This window comes from Leuciscus leuciscus (assembly GCF_965113295.1).
Source record: "Leuciscus leuciscus genome assembly, chromosome: 12".
NCBI classification, from domain to species: Eukaryota; Metazoa; Chordata; class Actinopteri; order Cypriniformes; family Leuciscidae; genus Leuciscus; species Leuciscus leuciscus.
The window spans coordinates 22413964-22436745 of NC_138736.1; the positions used below are offsets into that span (position 1 = coordinate 22413964).

The 22782-nt window shown below is 39.0% G+C and overlaps 2 protein-coding genes across 3 annotated transcripts in view; one reads left to right on the forward strand and one right to left on the reverse strand.

Annotated features, from left to right (window-relative positions):
- The window catches only part of ints8 (integrator complex subunit 8), a 40005-nt gene extending 28687 nt beyond the window's left edge, over positions 1–11318 (reverse strand). The window contains exons 1-6 of the mRNA XM_082186713.1: positions 11185–11318; positions 10553–10688; positions 8699–8873; positions 5725–5865; positions 3311–3382; positions 3178–3229 (exon numbers count right to left, since the gene is read on the reverse strand). Coding sequence (XP_082042839.1) covers positions 3178–3229; positions 3311–3382; positions 5725–5865; positions 8699–8873; positions 10553–10682 — 570 coding nt within the window. The 5' untranslated portion in view covers positions 10683–10688; positions 11185–11318. The remainder of the gene's footprint in view (positions 1–3177; positions 3230–3310; positions 3383–5724; positions 5866–8698; positions 8874–10552; positions 10689–11184) is intronic.
- Positions 11319–11903: 585 nt separating this feature from the next.
- LOC309510784 (zona pellucida sperm-binding protein 4) lies at positions 11904–19630 on the forward strand. 2 transcript variants are annotated; one of them, XM_082185671.1, is made up of 11 exons: positions 11904–13769; positions 13857–13975; positions 14601–14817; positions 14944–15066; positions 15906–16078; positions 16500–16597; positions 17488–17642; positions 17753–17930; positions 18398–18536; positions 18619–18693; positions 19546–19630. In XM_082185671.1, exons 1-11 carry the CDS (start codon positions 13511–13513, stop codon positions 19552–19554), a joined length of 1545 nt encoding a protein of 514 aa, XP_082041797.1. In that variant the 5' UTR covers positions 11904–13510; the 3' UTR covers positions 19555–19630. The 2 variants fall into 2 exon arrangements, with proteins under 2 accessions (XP_082041797.1, XP_082041796.1); XM_082185670.1 differs by having other exon boundaries at positions 18619–19630.
- The last annotated feature ends 3152 nt before the right edge of the window (positions 19631–22782 follow it).

Genomic DNA, 22782 nt, shown 5'->3' on the forward strand with positions numbered 1-22782 from the left:
CAGACCCATACTAGATCTAAGACAGCTGAACAAAGTGCTTGTGAAACGCCAGTTCGAAATGCTCACAACCAGAAAAATCCTCGCGCAAATTCGCCGAGGAGACTGGTTTATCTCAATAGATCTGAAGGACGCGTATTTTCAAATACAGATAGCATCACGTCACAGGCGATATTTCGAGGGCCAGGCATATCAGTACACAGTCCTACCGTTCGGCTTGTCCCTAGCACCCCGTACATTTACGATGTGCATGGACGCAGCGCTCGCACCACTCAGGCTCCAGGGCATGCGAGTATTGAACTACTTGGACGATTGGCTGATTCTAGCTCAATCACACTCGGAGCTCATAGAGCACAGGACCATTTTACTTGAACACCTCGAGAATCTGGGCCTCAGAGTCAATTGGGCGAGGAGTTCTCTGTTCCCCAGTCAGATAATATCTTTTCTGGGCACAGGACTGGACTCACTGTCTATGATAGCGCAGCTGTCACCGCAGCGCGCACTGGATATTCAGCGCGCAGAGAACTCTTTCCGCTGCGGCGCGTCTGTCCCGCTCAGAAAATTTCAGAGGATGCTGGGTCTCATGGCCTTAACATCATCAGTACTTCAGCTGGGTTTGCTTCGCATGCGCCCGCTACAGTTCTGGCTGAAAGCGCGAGTACCGCGCCGAGCATGGACTTCCGGTCTGCTTCGTCTCAGGGTCAATCAGAAATGCATCACAGCTCTGAAACCTTGGAAAGCAACCGACTGGTACCGATCAGGTGTAAGCCTGGGGACTTCCTCGAGTGTGAGGGTGGTGTCTACGGACGCATCCACCATGGGATGGGGAGCGCTGCTCGAGGGCAGACCGTTCTTTGGCCAGTGGTCAGAACGGGAGAAGCTTCTGCACATAAACTGCCTGGAAATGCTGGCAGTAGGCAACGCGCTAACGCGTTTTTGTCCCCAAATAGGAGGACACCACGTCTTGGTCCGTTCGGACAACATGTCAGTGGTGTCCTACATAAATCGCCAGGGGGGTCTCAGGTCCCGAAACCTGCACAGGCTGATGAAACGCCTCCTGGTGTGGGCTCAGCACAACCTGCGCTCGCTGAGAGCAGCGCATGTGCCAGGGCTCCTAAATATAGGGCCAGACAGGCTGTCCAGGAACAACGTTCCCGAGTGGTCTCTACACCCACAGGCAGTCCAACTGCTGTGGAAGAAATTCGGCAGAGCGAAGGTGGACCTGTTTGCGTCTCAAGAAAACGCTCACTGTCCGGAATTTTTCTCCAAGAGCAGGAACGCGCTGGCTCACGTTTGACCCCGCTGCCCGCTCTATGCTTTTCCCCCCGTCTCTCTCCTGCCTCAGGTGATAGAACGGATCAGGGAAGAGGGATGCTCAGTGCTCCTTGTAGCGCCGCTCTGGGAAAAACCAACCCTGGTTCCCAGTTCTGATGCGGCTAACAGGCACTGCCCCATAACCGGTACCAGTGAGGAGGGACCTCCTCTCTCAGGCCAAGGGCTCGATTTGGCATCCTCACCCAGAGCTGTGGTCTCTTCATGTATGGACCATCAACGGGTACCCGCTGACCTCCCAGAGGGAGTGTTAAACACGATCACACAGGCTAGAGCCCTGTCTACTCGACGGCTCTATTCCTCGAAATGGTCAGTGTTCTCCAGCTGGTGCACAGCTCGTGGCATATCACCCCCAGACTGTGGGGTGACGGAGGTTCTGTCCTTCCTACAAGAGCTGCTGGATAAGGGTAGGACCCCTTCCACGCTCAAAGTTTATGTGGCGGCCATAGCAGCGTTTTCTAAACCAAAGCTTGGTCAGTCAATAGGAAGGAACGATTTAGTCGTCCGCTTCCTTAGGGGAGCTAAGAGGCTGAATCCTCCCAGACCTCCCTCAGTCCCTGTGTGGGACCTTGCTACAGTGTTGAAAGCCATGAAAGGTGACCCATTCGAGCCAATCCAGACGATTGGTTTTTAAACACCTGTCTTTCAAGACAGTGTTTCTTCTGGCTCTCGCTTTAGTGAAGCGCATAGGGGACTTACACGCGCTCTCAGTAAGCGCGACGTGCATGGAGTTTGGGCCAAATAACTCAAAGGTTATACTCAAGGTTATGTTCCAAAATCCCTCAACACACCGTTTAGGGCGCAGGTCATTTCCGTCAGCCCTACCGGTCTCTGACAAGGAGAGAGACGCGAGCTTCCTTTTCCCAGTCAGGGCATTAAGAGCTTATGTGTCTCGCTCGTCTGTCTTCAGACAGACGGAGCAGCTCTTTGTTTCATTCAGCGGGCGTTCCAAGGGACTAGCCGCGTCGAAACAGAGCCTATCCAGATGGATAGTTGACGCTATAGCGCTGGCGTACACCTCCAAGGGCATGCAGTGCCCGTTGGGTGTCAGAGCGCACTCCACAAGAAGCATGGCCTCATCGTGGGCCTGGTCCAGTGGGATTGCCTTACAAGATACATGTATGGCGGCAGGCTGGGCCTCCCCGTCTACATTATAAGGTTTTATAACCTAGAGGTTCCCGCCTTACAGGCCAGGCTGTTGTCGGTCTAAATGAATCAGTACTGTCTGTTCTGATGCTAACGGTTCGGAATACTGAGACCGCTGAGCGCTGCTCGCTGATCGACCATAAAATGCTTATGGGCAAAATGTATAAGACCCACAATTTCTCATCAGTTCAGGCCGAGTTCCGCCCTGTCTGTATGATGTATGATTAAGTGATTTGCGCCTGTGGGACGCTGCTGTATGTGGGAAAAGTGTGGCTCTGCCCCTTTCTTTCCCGGACTCCCTGTGAGTTCCCTTGGTGATTGTGCACTAGATGAACCCCGGGCGTTCGCCCTTGGGTCTTTGGTGTTAGATCCCAGCACGCACGGCGTTTTACATTGGGTCCCCTAGCGTAAGATACTTACGCAGTACGAGAGACCTCTTGTAAGAGAACGTACTCGGTTACTAACGTTTTTTATGACCGTATGAACTCTATGTTTCTCTATGCAAACAAATGGAAGTCGCCACGTTTCCTTTGCTGTTAATCTGTTGCACTAAATATTGCTGTTATATTGGCGTTGTATTAGTAACACATCCTGTGTGAACGTCTTCTTTTATTACCCAGAGTAAGAGCAAAGAGATATCAGTATATAAAAACACTGCAGACAGCTACAAGCATGTATCTTACAAGCAAGTTTCAGTCATACCACACTCAGTATGTTCTCTGTGAGTTCCTTTTCCTGCTGGACCAGATTCATCCTAGAGGACACACAACTAAATTAGAACAAATTCAACAGAACACAACACAAAGAACTGCCACCCCTGTCATTCCTTCCTTACATATTCAGCTGATGTGGTCCAGGTTTGGTCTGTTTCTCAGGAAAGCTGCTCAACACAATGGTACGAATGGCCCTATTGAGAAAGTTCATATTACAACATCAACATAGCAATCAGCTTAAGGCTGACTTTCTTTTCATCGGAAATTAGTGTAAAACACTTATTTAAGCTAAACAAATTTGCATTATAATATTATATATAATATTATATAATATAAATGTTTCAACTGTTCATACATGCAGTACTGATTTATATTAGAAGGCTAGAGAGAAGCATCACAAACTGACTTTGATTAGAAATACGGGGTCCGGCTGAAGACATGCACATTACAGTTTAGACAAAAAACAATATACTGTACAAGAAAAAAAATGGTAACACCACATAATAATTGTATAAAAATTAAACCTGTAATATGTAACTTTTTTTTTGGTAAGTACATAAGACCACAAGTACATAAGTTATCAGTCTTCAAAAGTCTCTCTCCCTTACCTCGATGCACAAGGTTAAAAAAAAAGAAATTTTCAACATTATTTGTTGGGTCTGATTTCAGCAGAAATGTCAGTCTCTAGTCATTAGCCCTTGCATATGGTTACGTCATATGCGTAAACAAAGAAGATGGGGCTAAAATATGCAGCTGGCTGAGGATGCAGGTGCTTCGAATTTAAACTTCTCATCTAGATGGCCGCTTTTAATCTAGAAAGGACTAAACGGATATTACTTTTCAAAAGTTTCAATTAGGGGTGGGCGATATGGCAAAAATATCATATCACTTGTTTTTTCAGGAAAATCACGATTCACGATTTTTATCACGATTATTTTCCATGTTGGTTTTTACTATTTTGCAAGTGACTGAGCATTAACAGCCAAACTAATTTCTCTATTTTAAAAACAAAGCCTTACAAGGCAACAAACTATAAAATAAAAAACAATGGCAGACATATAGGCCAAAGTGGCAAAGATAAAAATCTTTACTATTATTTTATCTTTGTTATTGAAAAATAAGAACAAAAACACACATTACATTACTTTTTCAGCTAGGTGTATTTAACAGTAGCATTCAATTTAGAAATTGAATGAACAAATCAATAAAACACTACAGACCTCACTGTATAAATTATACATTGATTCTTATTAAAGCTACTGTATTAAAGTTCTTCAGTCAAGGGCAGTGAGTGATTTTCTCTTTGTTTTTTGCTGTTTTATTAACATAAAAGGGATAGTTCCCCCAAAAACGAAAATTCTGTCTTCACTTACTCCCTCAAGCTGTTTAAATCCGAATGAGTTTCTTTCTTCTGTTGAAAATAAAAGTTATTTTGAAGAATGTGGGTAACCAAACAGTTGCTGGTCCCCATTGACTGCCATAGTAGGAAAAGAAATATACTATGTACTATACACTGGGGACCAGCAACTGTTTGGGTAACTACATTCTTCAAAATATTTTTTTTTGTGTTTAGCACAACAAAGAAATTAATACAGGTTTGGAACAACATTAGAGTGAGTAAATAAAGACAATTTTAATTTAAGCAACTGTCACTTTAAGACCTGCATGCAGCTAATATACAGACACGCATACGATTTTCTCTCAAACGTTTACTTTTGCTTACACTTTAGACATAACCAAAAGTGTCTATGTAAACCTTGTGTGTGTTTGACAGTATTGGCGCAATAAGACTCGAAAGATAACTTAGTCCAGTAATCAGGCGCTGTTTGCCAGTGTATGCGCTCAGAAAAGCACGTTAAAACAGCGCATCAGCAGATGAATTAAATGTTTAACCGGCAAGGCTTTAAAGTAACTCTACCTTTGCATTAACATGTGATGTGAATGTAAGTTGCTTTGTACAATATGTTGAGAATGAGGCACCAGAACTGCAACTGATAGAATCTATAGCACGATACTACGATATTTCTTCAAAAGCAGATCATGGAGACATTTTAATCTTCCATGATCAAAAATCTTTGATATTGCACACCCCTAGTTTCAATCATATATTTTATAAGTTAAAATTTCTGACTATACATTACTGACCTGTTAATAATTAATATAATGTTCATTACTGACTTATTTCTAAGAGTAACATATAGGAACTATAAATATAAGCTGTTTCATTTCAAAGGCTGTGCATTCATCATGGAAAATGTCAGAAAAACAACCATTATAAACTTGACTATTGTGATGCATGCTCTCTTAAAACTTAAATTACTGTCATTTCTCCTTCACTTTGGAATGTAATGGTAACTTTTCTGAAAATAAGTAGCCTCGATGTTTATGGCTGATAAATGCAACCTCCAAGGAACGCAGCCTTCGAAATGAAACCATTACATGCATAATATATACATAACATATAATGCCATATATTATAAATAGTTACCTAACTACCCTACCTAAGCTGTGACATACAAATGAGCGCCACACTGACCATCTGTTGTAGATGAGCACGGCCATAGCTGTGGTGGGCGGCAGGGTGGACAAGTCCAGATCCACATGTTTAACTCCAGGAGGAACACGACTGACACACAGAAGCTCATTCAATAACATATTGAGTACAGGGATGGTCAAACTGTGATTCAAACAGAAAGACAAAACAAGACACTTTTATTTTTTTACCATTTGATGTCAATGTCCAACACAATCTTTAAATTTTCTTAAAGGGGTCATATGATGCTATTTTAAAAGTATTTATATTATGTATTGGGTGTAATAGAATGTTTATATATACATTCTTTAATGTTTGCTTTAATGTTCTTAATAACATGCTTTAATGTTAACATGCTTTAATGTTCAAAAAACGAAATTTTCACCTACTGTCTGTCTGAAACACTCTGATTCTGACTCTGAATCTACAAAGGGTGCTTCTCAATATCCCTCCTCGTTTCCTCACTCCTCCGTCCTCCATCCTATGACCCGGAAACCGATTGAGCTCAGCCATCTTGTAGGACATCTCAACCCTCTAATTGCACCACGAGGAGTGAGGAGGCTTCCTGAGGAGTCATGAGCGAGGACACACCCTTTGCGGAAGTGTTTTATCAACTAAAGTTATTGTAAATGTGGGTTATAAGTTTGACAGTGCCTTTAATTTCGATGTATAACGTGTACTTTTCAGCAAATTACACTTATTTACGTCTCTTGATTTGAATGGATTATTGCTTTTAATATTTAAATTAGTGCATCTTGTATTGGTTAATAGATAATAGAGAATAACTTTAATGTAGGCCTGAAGTTAATTCGTTTTGATGTGTTGATTACACAGTATATTTGTAGTTAATGCCTGCAGAAGTTGATATGCAACACATTAACATTTGGAACTGCTTCACTGTGGTGTATGTCAAATTACAATAACTGTAGTGGGACAGTTGCAGAATTATATCAAAACATAAGAAAATTAAAGAAAATTAAACAAACTGTAATACTATACAACAAATAAAAAGCAGTTAATAACTGGGAATAATTCATTGATAATAATAAACTGTTAATATAAAAAAAAATTACAGACAATTGTGTTATTTTGTGGAGGTTGAAACTATTACAATATAAATAATTATCTCTAATGTTCAAGAATCCCAACGTGAAAGCTAAATACAGCGGTGTAGAGTCCTCATTACATGGCAACGCTTTGAAGTGACGCTATAGGGAGTGAGGATATATAATTTCACTTGATCCAATTCCTCTGGGTAAAGGAAGCGAGGAAGGAAAGGAGGATACACAAATAAGAATTGAGAAGCACCCAAAGTCTCTCCCTCAAAAAGTCCAGAGTGCTCTGATTGGCCAGCTGGCCCAGTGGGTTGTGATTGGTCAAAAACCTCAAGCGTGTGTAAGAAACGTAACGGCCCTTAACAATCACAATCTTCAGCTTCCAAGGCTTTTAAAGCAACTGTAAACACAAAGTAATGATGTCGTCTGTATTACCGTATCAGTTCGGGCCAGAGTACGATTCTGAAAATGCGGATGATCAAGCAGATCGCTCGCAAACAACTTTGCAAGCATGACTTCAGCAAAACATTTGACAGTGGTAAGTTTTTATTTTGTAACAGTTTAGTTTGTATTCTACACTGTAACAACTTTATGTCCTGAAGTGACAACATAAAATTCTGTTAAAAAAACATACTGAAGTGTATATTTCTAATTAAGAGAAAATGTGCAGCAGCTGCGTAAAATGCACTGTACACAAGCTAACTTTTGGGTTGTACTGCTCAGGAATATAAATATAAATAAATCTTAACCACTGGTTTCTAAGTTCATCCATTTTCGCAAAGCCAAACAAAGAGGTTTTGCTTTTGCATCGAAACACAGAGCGTCTCCTCGACATGGTGACAACACTACAATTCACTGACCCAGTCTTCTTTCTGTATGTATAGCTTTACATACAGTAATATAAAGTAATATCTGGACTTCAATCAAGACTTTTTGGCAGGTCTGGAGAAGTAACTTTGCAGATCTTATACACACACAAACAGATGCATTACACACAAAAGCATCATACGACCCTTTAAAGGGTTAGTTCACCCAAAAATGAAAATTCTGTCAGTAATTACTCACCCTCATGTTGTTCCAACCGCGTAAGACCTTCGTTCATCTTCGGAACACAAATTAAGATATTTTTGATGAAATCTGAGAGCTGATCACTTCTCCGTAGGCTGCTAGGTGGCCCAAACTTGCTGGCCCAGAAAAGTTATTAAAGAGATCGTTAATATAGTCCAAGTGACTACAGTGGCTCAATCTTAAGTATATCAAGCGACGAGAATACTTTTTGTGCGCAAAAACAAACAAAAATAACGACTTTATTCCACTATTCATTTCCTTCTCTCTGGGCCTCGTAGTGTTTTTGCGCAGCGCGTCTGTGTTACACGTCACCACGTAGGCTCACTATTGGCCGACGCTGGTCATGTGTGTGACGCGCAGCGCAAAAACACTACGTGAACCAACTAGAGGCCCAGAGAGAAGGAAATGAATAGTGGAATAAAGTAGTTATTTTTGTTTGTTTTTGCGCACAAAAAGTATTCTCGTCGCTTGATATACTTAAGATTGAACCACTGTAGTCACTTGGACTATATTAACGATCTCTTTAATAACTTTTCTGGGCCAGTAAGTTTGGGCCACCTAGCAGCCTACGGAGAAGTGATCAGCTCTCAGATTTCATCAAAAATATCTTAATTTGTGTTCCGAAGATGAACGAAGGTCTTACGCGGTTGGAACAACATGAGGGTGAGTAATTACTGACAGAATTTTCATTTTTGGGTGAACTAACCCTTTAAGAAAATGTAAGTGGAAATCACTGTCACAATGGCCAAGGACTGCTTTGTGGATGGCTGTTCTAAATTTGTAAACTTGCTATAAACCTAAAAAAAAAATACAAATAAATCAACACTAAATCAAACATTTTTATCTTCACTCACCCTTTCTCTAGTATGTTCAGGTCCCATCTCAGGTGGGCGGCAACCTTAAGTGCCATTAGCTTCAGTGTGCGGTTCCTCCGGTTGTCCACTGGTGGCTGGACCTGGTTCTGCTCATTCACAGATGGTTTGGAGGCTTGCTCAAGAAACTGAATGATGAGCTGAACGGGAGATGGATCTGTGGAAACATACACAATTCAATTCTAAATCTCATCTTAGGAAACTAAGGTCATCTGAACTTTTTTCTTTGTTGACATGAGGACCTGTGGAAACTGTCAACATAAAAGAGCATTTGCAGCTAATTTTACTTCTGTATTTTGACAAGATGTATCCAAGTAAAACAGCACATTCAATAACTTAAAGGCAGGACTTGATTTTTTTCAATGCAGAATAGATTTGGATGGTGAAAAAAATGGACTGTATATGACATATAGTTGCAGGGGAGGGGCTTAAAACTAATTTGACATCAGCTGAAACATTAAGCATTAACAGACATGAAGAAAAGTTAACATGCTGACCATACAGTGTGACATTCAGTGAACTTATATTTACTACAGTAAAGTCCTAATTAATATGCAATCTCCTTCGAACAACCGTCATTTGGTTTAATTACTTACATTTTCCTGCCACGGTTTCATAAAATAAACCGAAACTATTTTACACTTCTCATGGTAACATAAAAAATCTCTAACATTGTGTTTTGTGACAGCGCATTGGCAAAGTATCTTTCAACTGAACTATAATCAAAATAGGATTATAGCACTGGGAGCTCAATTCGCAAAAGGCTGCTATTTAATTAAAGGGATAGTTCACCCAAAACTGAAAAATCTGTTGTTAATTACTCACCCTCATGTCGTTCCAAACCCGTAAGACTTTCGTTCATCTTCAGGACATGAAATCTGAGAGCTTTCTGTCCCTCCACTGACAGCTATGCAACTGAAACTTTGACGCTTCAAAAAGTTCAGAAAGAGATCGTAAAACTATTCCATATGAATTGAGTTTTCTCAGTTTAGTCCAACATTTTCTGAAGAGACTCAATCACTTTATATGATATGATGAACATTGAATTTAGGCTTTTATACACATGAACATTCATCAACTCACACATCAGTTGCAGTAAACCAATGGAAGCTCAAGCATGTTTGCTTGACATGCAAGAACCATTGAGGTTCATTCTCGTGTAACGCTGCACTTTTGAGCTTCAGCAAGAACCAATGAGGATCATTCTCGTGTTACGCAGCGTTTTTGAGCTTCAGCAAAAACCAATGAGGATCATTCTAGTGTTACGCAGCCCTTTTGAGCTTCAGCAAGAACCAATGAGGTTCATTCTAGTGTTATGCAGCACTTTTGAGCTTCAGCAAGAACAAATGAGGTTTGTTCTGGAGCATCAAGCAGGTCTGGTTGAGCTTCTGTTAATATTTGCTGATCAATGTTTATATGTGAACAAAAGCCTATATTCAAGAGTCGCTTCAGAAAATTTGGAACAAATTGTTAAATTCAAATGAATTTAATTTTACGATCTCTTTCTTAACTTTTTGAAGCGTCAAAGTTTCAGTTGCATAGATGTCTATAGAGGGACAGAAAGCTCTCAGATTTTATTGTAAAAAAAAAAAAATATATATATATATATATATATATATATATATATATATATATATATATATATATATCTCTTAATTTATTTTTTCCGAAAATGAACTAAAGTCTTATGGGTTTAGAACAATATGAGGGTGAGTTATCAATGACAGAATTTTCATTTTTGGGTGAACTAACCCTTAAGTATAAATATATAGTCTGAAGTGCTCATTCATTTACAAGCAAGCAACTCCATGATCCGTTTTTTAGTGTATAAGATACCTGGATGAGGGCCCTGTAAGTGCTGCTCCAGTAATGATGGCTCAAGCAGAAACTCAAACCAGGAGGTCTGTGGTGGGGTGCAGGGCCGACTGCCAGTCACCGCCTCCCGGTCTGCAGCTTCAGCACTCATTCTAACCTGCAGAAAAACATCAGTATACAGCACATAACATTCAGTACATAAAGCATATTAACTCTACCTCAAAATATAGTGCGCTGATGAACTAAACAGTATTTTGGGGTTTGAGATTAGAATGCATATGCCCAAAAATTATGTATAGTATAGGTAGGCATCTCACTAGGTTTTGGCACACAGTCCATGTCTGTGATGTACTGGATTACATCTTTGAGCTTTTAATTGCAATCATGTTGTTATTTCATTACGTTTTAGAAACTAAAAATCATTAACGATAGAGATATTGGTGACAGTAAGGTTTAGATTTACTAGTATCAGGCTCGTGTTTACTGTTCAGGGCTACGTTTCCCCAAAACATAGCCATCAGCCTAAGTAGACCATAACTATTGTCATCAAAGGTCTCTACGATCAACTTAGCTCACGATGCTTTTGTCTTTGATCAGTCCCACTGAAAGAGACACTCTGGAAAGTGTTTACCCTTTCCTGCATTATCACTCACCTGTTTAGAACGTCTGAATAAATAATATTAAAGATATCACAAACTGTTTATATTAATACAAGACGTCAATGAGTTTTTCTTCATTGTAGAGAGTCTGTGAGAGACTAAACGAAACAGCGCCGCTAACTGTGCAGGCGGTTGTCTTCTTCTTTCGATTTAATGGCGGTTGGCAAGCAATTTGTGCATTTCTGCCACCTTCTGAGATGGAGTGTGGAGCATCAATACATGAATAAATAATACAAAGCATAAATAATTATTAATAATAATAATAATAATAATAATAATATAAAAAAAATAAAGACTAAATAAATCAATAAAAAGAAATGTAAATATACATTTTCACAATTGGGTTAAATAAAGTTCAACGTGCATACCATACACATTGTTCAGGCTTTTAGATTCAAAGACTGCAATCTTTTTTATTAATAATTCAGATCAAGACTGATCAAGATTAATGTTGCAAAAAATCTTCAGCGGAATTTGCGGAAACGTGTAACACACGAATACTTTTGAACAAAGCAACATCTTTAGGAAACAACATGGAAGTTAATTCATGGTTGTTTTCAAACAACAAAACGTTTGTTTTTGGTATTGTGTGAAGCACGTGGCTGAAACGCCCGTTTCCACTGATTGGTCAACCAAACATCAAACCGTGCCGTTTCCTCTGTTTCGCGCAGCAGAGAACAGAATGTCATTCGCTGCAGTTGTACTGATTCTTAAAGGGATACTTCACCTCTGGAAAGATGAATGTGTATTTAAAATAGGTCATTTATGTAGAAGAAATGTGAAATTATTTTTGAATTTGGAGCTTTCTAGACTGAGAAAAGCCAGAAAATTTATTTTTGGCTTATGTGGATGAAAGACAACAACTCCCAGAATGCACTTGCTTCGCTGCCCTAGGAGGCCACTCCCAAGCCGCGCCTACCAGTTAGAGAGCGCAGTTGAAAACAACAAGGCTACTAGTGAGACTCTGACGCATATGAATCACTCATCCGTCCATAAGGCTAGCTACCACCGGAGCTTGAAATTCATTTCACACAAAATGTCTAACGTTAGTTAGTTGGCGAACTCATTAATGAATTACTCCTCATTTGTATTTCTTTCGAAGTGGTGAATTATTGCATGGTTACGTTACCGGGATGTTCAGTCAGATGCGGTGCGAAACTAGGATGGTTCACAACACAAACGTCCGTGTCCTCGTGTGATTCAGAGATTTCGTCCAGGAGAAATTGGCATCGTTTAAATGCTTTGCAGCAGACGGACTCTATCTCTGTGTTCGTAGCGGTTCGTAGTTGCATAGTGAGATCACCGGCGCCACCAGTCCGCCCCCAGCTCGAGCCAGTCTGGGCTTCTCGTCCGCGACAGGCAGGTCTTCTGCCTCGGCTGCTCTTCGCTATGCGGCTTGTAAAGGTAGCCACAAACACCTGATTCGAGCATCAGACTTCCGAAATCCTCTTCTTCTACATCATATTGAGTAACGTTACCCTCCGCTATTGTCATATCTTCACAGCTTGCTCCACAGTGCCTGTTAGCTTAGCTTCCAAACAAGATGGAGGATATTGCTTTTAGTTTCAGAAAGTGAAGTCCCACCCACTGATCTGTAATAGGCCTGTAGCGTGAGCGGGTCCCGCCCCCTGGAATAATGAGGAGCTAGTGTTTGTAGTCTCTACACTTTTCAATGAAATGTGACTTCCTGCTTATTATGACGCAAAATGATGATTTTTACGTCATAATAAGCAGGAAGTAAAACACTTAAATCCTTATTTCTCCCATCTCAGGGAAAAATTAATGAAAAATCCACGTTTATTATAATATATGACTGGGTTTCTAACAATACAAAGCTTAATGCAAATGGGTGAAGTGTCCCTTTAAAGCGTTTATTACTGCATTTCATCTCTTTCTCATCAAACAACCAGACTAGCGAATGACTCGACACAAACCTTACCGGGTCAGAGCCTAGAAAGCTTTCTTCTGTAAAATATTAGTTTCATATTATTTTTCGCATCTTCACCCACAACTACATATTTGGCAATCGTCTGTTTTATTTAGCTGACCAACTATCAAAATATCTGTGTGGGAAAGCTGTGCGATGGCACTGTGTTCCGAGTTTTCAGACACATTAAAATAATGAATTCTAATTAGGTCAGGTCGTTTTTTCAACAAAGTCCTTTTGTTGAGAAAAGCGTCACGTGACCTAATTCATATTCAGCTAATTATAGGAACTGGTGGAGACAGGTGTTATAAATGAAGTAACACTTTAATTATTAGAATTTTGCAGCATTGCGCTTTATTCTCCATCCCATCTTTTGCTGCGTTTTAGGCACACATGGCTTGGCAGGGAGTGAAAACAATAGTTTTGTTTTTGTGCTACATTGATTTGTTTCTATTACAGATTAAGCCGATCTCTTCTTTAGATCATTTTTCAGGCGTAGATTATGATTATTCTGATGGTGAAGCTAATAAATCAGAAGTGCTGGCTAAAAACAGTAAACATAAAATGAAATCGGAGTTGGCAGTTTACTGTAATAATAATACTATGAAAGTGATTTTGCCCTCTGGATCTCTCAGTCAGGTCAAAATCTTGGGTAAGTATTTAGTAGCCTGTAGCAATTGTTTGTTTTCATGCATGTCATTTTAATGGGCATTTCATTTTTTTGCATAAATATTTTCAGGTTTTGCAGTGATTGAATCTGTGCTTGAGGCCCCAGTGGCCTGTGGATACTCTCTGACACAAGGCCATGGACGTAATGTTTTGGTTGTTGACTACACTGGCTGTCATGTCACCTTGGAGGTATTTAAGTTATGGAAACATTTCTGCTCTTGAAGTTCACATCAAGTCAGCTATTATAGTAGTCATTTATTCACTCCTACGTTGTTCCAAACCTGCATGCTTTTCTCTTTTGTGAAACACAAAAGATATTTTGAAAAATGTTTTTGTTATTGGTGTGTTTGTTTATTTTACATGGTGAATGTCAATGTAGACTGCCAAAATTGTGTTCCACAGAAGAAAGATTTACATTATTGGCAGATGCTTTTTATCTAAAGTGAGTTACAAATGATTGGTTTGGTTAAAAGCTTACAAAAGATATGCATCACATGCAGAGGTATGACACAACATGACAGATGAACAATCTTTTTAACTTTGTTCACATTCATGGTCCTGTTGTAAATGGTTCACTGTCAGTGCATGTTATTCTAAAGAAAAAAAGTATTAGCAAAATGGAATGTCTTGATGCACCTGTGAAACAAATGGTGTTTTTCTTTTGATGTCCAAGCACTCTTATTTTTCACCTCTCCTTAATCCAAGCACCTCTCAGCTAATCTTAAATTCTGCCCTATACTTTCCTACCTAAAATATTAGTTGCAAATGCAGTTTCATGTTGCACCCAGCTTTCTCTCATGATTGTTCTCTTTAGGACGGCTATTATACCCTGAGGGTCCTCTATCCAAATGAAGCTGGAAAGTTGGATGTCGCTACATTGTCTTGTGATGCAAAACAAAGTCTCACTGCTTCCCTAAAACGGCTCAATGTGCAGTCAGATCAGACGTGTGCGAAACTACCGCCTGCACAACCTTCTCAATCATCTCCCCAATCCCCACCAAACCTGCTGCCGCTGAACGGCAAACCAGTTGGTGAATGTGAAACTCACTGTTGAACATTTATAACTTTGCATTGCTACATTCCAGCTTTAACTTCTTTGAATTTGAAGTCCTGCTTCTTTCCTCAAATTAACTCCGCTTTTCTTGTTTTCATTTAAGGCTGCAGCATCTCTGCCGATCAGAGAGTGTCGTGTAGTACTTCGGGTATAACGCAAGAGGAGTGCCTGACCATAGGATGCTGTTTTGATGCAATGACCTCAGTCTGCTACTATCCCATGGATGGTATGTTCTTTCTTATATACTTCACAGCTAAAACTGTAATGCGAGAAACTAGCGTATATTAAGGCAAGTCAGTTTTAAAAGTAACAACAATGGTACCATGAATTCAAGTCCTGAATTTTTTTATTTTTTTAGGTCCACTTAATGCACATGCGTTGAGTGAAGAAAAGACAATTCCTTTATCAAAAAGCAATTGCCTCTTACAGTTGAAAGGAGAGACTTCCATTCTACAGCTGCCATATTGATTGTTAAATTGTTGTTTCCCTACAGGTGGTGTTTGGCATTACAAACCCATACATTTGACATGTTCCAAGGAGTCAGGGTTTTCTGCTTTGCTTTCAAATTTGGCCTATTTATTTTCCTTGTACTTTAAAAACACCTAAATTTGATACGTTTATGTTCTGATTAACAGATTTGGTAGTTCAGTAATTGCATTAAATTGCTGCTATACCGCCATTTACTAAAGCATAGAATTCTCTAGAAACTTCTCTTAAACTCATGATTTTGAGAAGGATTTGCTGGATTATACAGATGAAGAACCAATCGTATTGTAGACAAATTATGTAATGAATCATGTCAACTTTGCCATGATCCTATTCTATAAAAACTTTTACTGGTATTTTTACTGGTGGGATTCTTTTTTCCAAGGAAAGAGTGTGTGGAATGCCCTTATGGACATGTGGTTTGAGTGTTTTATGCTAATATCTAACCTTGTGCATGCGGTCGCTCTTAGCATTTGGAACAAGGCTACGGTTAGTCCATGTGCATATCCACTTGTTGTGAATTAAATTAGTTTTGACATTTGACAAATTTGGACATTTGTCTCGACTTTGTTTTCCCAGAATGCACTGCTGATAAGAATTTTGTGTTTGCTGTTCACAATGATTTCACAAACTTCCCTGTGAACCCCATGAGCTTGACTGTTGCTGGGAAGACTGGTTGCAAACCTGTTATCTCCAACAAAGACTTGGCCATCTTCAAATTTTCTGTCACTGAGTGTGGAACACGTTCTTATGTAAGTATTTTGCCTTAGAAGCATCATCTTTGGGGTGTGACTCACTCACCCGGACTGTCCTGCCCCCTCAGTCAAAAGGAATGTGAAAATAAATTAATGACATGGATTATTTAAACTGATTATTTCATGGACATGAGTTAAATGTTCAAATATATTGGCTCAGGCAATTTTCCTTTGTTTTGTTAATATTTTTCAATGCTCTGACATCTGTATTTTCTCAGTAGCTTTTGGTTTCATAGTTTTAGTAGCAACAGGTTTATTTACGTGAATGAGCCACATGTTTTTTCTATCTGGGGATACGTTGCGTTACGCCCCCTCCTCCCCCCTTGTTACTTCAGACCCCCTTGCTGGCTCTGTCTTGTACATTGATTCAATTGGTTGATTGAAAGAAATGAGAACAACTGCTGTCATTTTACATCAGGTCATAGGCGAGACGACAATTTACCTGGCTGAGGTACAGGCCCTCATCAGAGTTCGCAACCTGAAGTATGGTGTGATCTCCAGGGATAACCCTATCAGGTTTTTGAAAATAAATTCTTTGAAAATGTGTTTTTTGTTTTGTTTTTAAATGTACATTCCAGGGGCCTATACCATAAAGCTGGTTTAGGTGGATAGCCAGGGATGTTTCAGTTTAGTCTGATCCAACCTTGAGTTTTAGGCAGCATGAAAGTGGCTTATAGTTGTTCATTGCCATAGTAACTTGCGCTCCCTGGCTAACCTGCTCTGAGGCAGGTTATGTTCTAGGTAGGAGATCGAGCAAAGTGACTCCTCTGATGAAATGAGATCTCTGTATACCTTATCAAGTGTATAAACTAACTTCACAACTTTCACTTGCACTGATATAGCAAGCTATTTTCTTCTTGCTGTGTAAATGTATTTGTATTTTATAATCTTCAATCTCTTAATCTTTGAATCTTGCTGATTCTCTCGAAGTGAATCGCAGTTTTTCCTGTTTCAAGGCATGTGATTGGTGTAACACTTTCATGTGTAAGTGCTCCATGAACTCAGGATCAAAGCCTGAGTTGATAGAGAAAGTTGATGAATGGTTTATGATTAATCCTGTAACACAAACCAATTCAGTTTCAAGTTGACAAACCAGTTTTTTCAACCACCATCATGGTATAGGCCCCTGGTCTTTTAGTGCATGGTTTCAACTTTCAGACCTTTGTAATATTTCATCACAGTAGTAACTTAAAACAACAATCTTCCTTTTCAGCTGATTTCACCTTTTCACCTTGATCACATGGGTGGTCCTGCCCTACCTTTTTTCTTGTTTGAGCCGTTTCACATGTATGCCACAATATTGATGATAAACACTTTCGCTGCTTCTGTTTCATGTTAGCTTTAATTAAATGGCTATGTAAAGATTGTTTCAGTCTCATTTTTCCTCTTTATTTTGTGCTCCTTAGACTGATGGTTGAATGCCGCTACCAGAAGGATTCAGCTGATCCTTTGCTTTCCAGGCCTGTGCTTGCCAGCGCAGGGTACATGGTTAGGAGTCCCAGTCTTCCTCCATACCTGCTCTCTGAAGGACTGTTTGGAGTTCAGCTTTTGATTTCTGAGGGTGAAGCTCTATAACGGTCAAGCTGGTTGCTCTAGTTGATCAGAATAGTGATTTTTTTGAATATTTTATATTTTCATATTTTCTTTTCATTTTCTCCTTTATCCTTGCAGACGAGACTTTCACCAAGTTTTATCCACAGTGTCATCAGCCCCTACATGTTCTTTTGGGGAAGCCTGTATATCTGGAATTGCGTCTGAGATCTCCAAAACCTACAGCTACTCTTCTAGTTCACTACTGTGTGGCCTATCCACGCTCTGCTAAGAGTGCCCTGGTTCTGCTTTTTGAGGGGTAAGAGTAAGAACCTACATTTTAAATTCAAAACAAAGATGCTAACATTGCAGCATTGAGTTGAGGACGCAGATTTGATTTTGAAATAGAATTTTAAAATGATGTCGCTTATGCAATGAGTAGAATTTTTAAACCGATGAACATTTAATGTATTGTTTGTAATTGGTTGTGAGAGCCCAGTTTGAAAGCTAAAAATAAAATGTAAAAAATTGAGTTATGTGTCTGTCAGTAGATGCATAATTGTTCGAAATGTCACGATTTATGCAATGATTTAGTTAACTTCAATAACTTCCATAATTCCTGTGAACTTGCTTGGATTTCAGTTCAGTAAACTTCTTTTGAAATGATAGGCTGCTAAGAAATTGATATGCATACTTAGAAGTTTTGCTTCTCAGATATCTTTTATTTTTTTAGTTTTTTCATTCATGATTGATCCTTGGATAATGAATTTCTTCTTTTTTTTTCAGATGCCCCAATCCTCTTGACTCGGGCAATACCTCCATACTTTATGTGAAACATCTGCCTCAGAATCAGTACCAGCGCCGCTTTGAGATTAAAGCCTTTCAGTTCATGGATTTGTCCACCAATAAATATCTCAATGAGGAGGTAACCACTAAACAAAAACACATGATCAGAATCATGATTTGGTAAGGCAACCTGATGGTTTCTGTTTCCTCCCTGCAAACAGATTTACTTCATGTGTTCTACTGAAGTGTGCATGCCTTCTGGGTCGCCCTGTGCAGAGACCTGTTTTGATGGAAAGGTGTGTTGTGCAAAATTTGTTCACATTAAAGGCAAGCTCACACTACAGGACTGCAAAAATACCTGAATTGCTGTGGTGCTCACTGTAAGGGTTTCTTATCTGTAGCAGAGCGCAACGCTGTTGAGTTGCACAAACGGAAAGAGCTTTGGTCAAGAGGCAGTCTCGACCAAAATCAAATAAATGGTTAACACTTTACAATAAGGTTCGTTAATTAATACATTAATGAACCTCATTGTAAAGAGTTAACCATGAACTTACAATGAGCAATACATTTGTTACAGTATTTATGAATCTTTGATGTTAGTTAATAAAAATCCAGCTGTTCATGTTCGTTCACAGTGCATTAATGTTAACAAATACAACCTTTGATTTTAATAATATATTAGTAAATGTTGAAATTAATATAAACTAAGATTAATAAATGCTGTAGAAGTATTTTTCATTCTTAGTTTATGTGAACCAAGGTAGTTAACTAATGAACCTTATTGTAAAGGGTTTCCAAAAAATGTTTTCTCACATAAATTAATGCATGAAATTTGAGACTGAGATGTTTATACCATCTGCAATGTGATTGACTGGATTAGTTCCACATTGTTGCATCGTACAAACTAAAAGCTCATGTGGCCTGTTGGATCTTATCATAGCGTCTGTGACTGCTCGAGACTGGCTCAGATCATGTCACTGCTAATAATTAACAAGTGCTGATTTGGCCAGGATCCGGGGGTTTGTGACCGTAAAATCCGGCCAAAAGTCATGTATTGTAAGCTTGCCTTAAGTCACTCAAATGTTCATGATGGATTACAACGACTTATTTCTTTTGTCTGCAATCTGATATTGTTCATTTTGTTGTAGTCTCAATGAATAAGGCCCAGGTGAGCCACTGGCAGTTGGAGTGTGTGTTTGTGCTGTCTAACTTGGAATAAAATTTTTATCTCTATCTGTGCAAGATGTACATTTCTAGCAAGTACCTAAGGCTAAAGCATTTAACTGTACAGGGATGTAGACTCATCAGCAGTGTAAGCTCGCGTTCAATCGGCCCAAAACCGGCATCCGTCCAGCGCGGAAGGTCTTTACGTGTTACTGTCTTTTCTCGAGGCAAAGTATTTTGATTAAATGCAATACATTTGAATATGTATTCTCTCATTATTTCATCTGACTCCATAAATGAAAAGGTTTTAATGATATCTGTGGATCATTAATTGAGCGAATGTTTGACTATTCCTTTGAACTCTAATTAAAATAATGCCAAAGTCAGTTAGAACTAGATGTACCGCATGGCGGTACAAAATATGACCGCCGCTCAGGCCTGCACTGGCTTTCCACAAAAATAAATGACGTGGAGCAATTTGGCTGTATTGCGTGTGTATGTATATACCTAAAAAAAGTAGTAGCATGTGCGTGTGTGTGTGTTTTGTGCATGTGGATTTGTATGTGTGTGTATGGGTGTGTGTCTGTGCGTGTGGATGTCTGTGTGCATGCTTGCGTTTGTATTCCTGCATGTGTGTGTGTGACAGTATCATCCTAGACCTTCGCTCAACACCACCATCTACAGGCCGATGAGTGTACAGTCACTAAATGTGCACATAAATTAATTTATTTTATACCCCCCCATGGATGAAATTCTACGAAACTTAGCATACCCCCAGAGGATGTCAAGTTAATCATACACATGAAATATGGTGCAGTTCTGAACATCTCAACTGAAGATAGGGGTGATTAAAGCAGAATATTATTGCATTTTCATTTTTTATGGGAGGGGCGCAAATCACAAATGAGTGATTATGGGCTAGGTTGATGTGGGCCCTTAAGACCAACGTACCATACAAATTTCTTCATCCTCGGTGCCACGGTTCAGGTAGTTATTTAGGAAAAACTGCATTTTTTGGGTTTGGGGGGGCCCAGCGTGGGGGGGGAGTGGCCCCCGGGGACCAAATGAAATTTTTCTGTAAAAGTCTAGTGGGGCTACATGCCCACCAAATTTCATGTTCCCCGGTGTTTCGGTGTCCCTGGTATCGTTGACAAATTCAGTAGATGACAAAAAAAAAAAAAAAAAAACTCTGACAATCCCCATATGACCGCTTTCGCTAGCTACGCTAGCGGCGGTCATAATAATACAATACAATACAATGTTTATTTATAAAGCACAATTTAAAAACAACTGAAGTTGACCAAAGTGCTGTACACACAAAGAGAGAAAAGAAAAGAATAAAAAGACTAGTAATGATAAAATATAAGAATAAACATTTTACAATTTACAAACACCGTTTGTAAAATGGGTATAACACACGAAAGTAAAATCATAAAACGAAGGTAAAAATCATAATCAAAGGTAACAATTTATTATGTCAGGTAAATGTATCATGCCAACTTCATAATCAATTCAAAGATAATCGATACAAAACATCAAATGCTCTGGAATAAAGAGAAGAGATACAACCCAACATTAAGAAATGCATGAGACTGAGAGGTCTCACACTCAGCCTCACAGGCCAATCTCAGGTACAGAAAAGGCCCCGAACCCTTTGCTACATTTCATTATATAGTCAGGACCTTTTTCACTTGGAAACATGTACTAACAAAAGAAATTTGCATTCAGAGGTTACACCTTTTGGGGGGGTGTGATCATTTGACAGAAGATCACCTTCCATTGTATGTCAGTTATTTTTAAACTCTTAAAAACCTTATTACCTTGTGTTTTACTTATTTGGAAATGAGACATTTGTACCAGTTACACTGTGACATTTTAAATGATACCAAACATGAAAAATACTCAATGATAATCATTCACATTAAACTATACATTTTCTTGGGTATTTTACATGTGTCTCAGCATGGGAGTGGGGGAGAGATGTAGATTAGGATGTTTCGGAGGTGAGACTTTGCCTCACAAATGGTGAGTTTAAATGCTAATTTCCAGAGAGGTCCTTTGTCCTCTCTCAGGGTCATGGTCGCTCTTCAACCAGACTGTCCGGCATTTTGTAATTTCTCAATTCTTACAAGTGAAACGGGTGACAAAGATGTGAACTTGGGTGTTCTGAGCACATGCTCCCCGGGGAAGAAAGATGTTTATCAGTTTTATATAATCAAGTGATATTATATAGAAACCTCACTTGAACAAGCGGAGAACTCGAGCTCAAAATACTAGAAACTGTTAGCATGACTTAAAGTTTGAAACATCATTGCCTTTTTTTTTTCTTGTTTTATAAATTGTTACCTGCAAATTTAAGTTTTAAGATTTGTAAAATTAATCAACTGTCATTTAGTCAGTTATGGTAACTGATCATGATCAATTTTGTACCGTGCTTTATTGCATAGTGAATGTAAAGCCACAGATACTGGAGGAAATATAGCTGCAAGCAACAATGAATGAGGTTCAAGCGTTTTAAGACCATAAATTATCAATGATCAAGAATAGGCTAAAACACATACACAAAAGAAAGGCTTAAACAATACCAATCAATACACTAAGCATGCTCACACACATTGTTGTAGATACAGATGTTTGAAATAAAAGATGGTAACAAAATGTTTATTCCAAATCTCCTCTGTATAACATTTTCAGGGTTTACAATTATTGTGGCACAATTGTCAAAATTGAGAGCAGTCAAAACTGCTTGTATCAGCAGTTTGACTGATACAGTCAAAACTGTATCAATTGTATTGATACAAATGAAGTTATAAACTTTGACACAAATGTGATTAAGTGTTATAATATTGATTTTGTCTAAATAAGAATGCAAAAGCAAAACTTGAGAAAAAGAACTTTATTAGTAAGTAGAATTACAATTATAATCGTTGGTTTGCACAGTAATCTCCACTAAAGCAAAGCAATGTTTCCATAGCAACTTCATTAAGCAGGCTTAAACACACACAAAAACATGTGTTTTTGAATATGTATTGGGAAAATACCTTTTAAATGGTCTATATAAGCATTACACATTTCTTTGCAAACTAATTATATAAAACTATATTACCAGTGCACCATAATTTAGAGAACAATCAAACAATGCTGGAAACTTTTAATTTTTTTTTTATTCTGCGGGTGTCTCTAGTAGACGACAGTAACATTATAGCCTTAATATTTCAGTT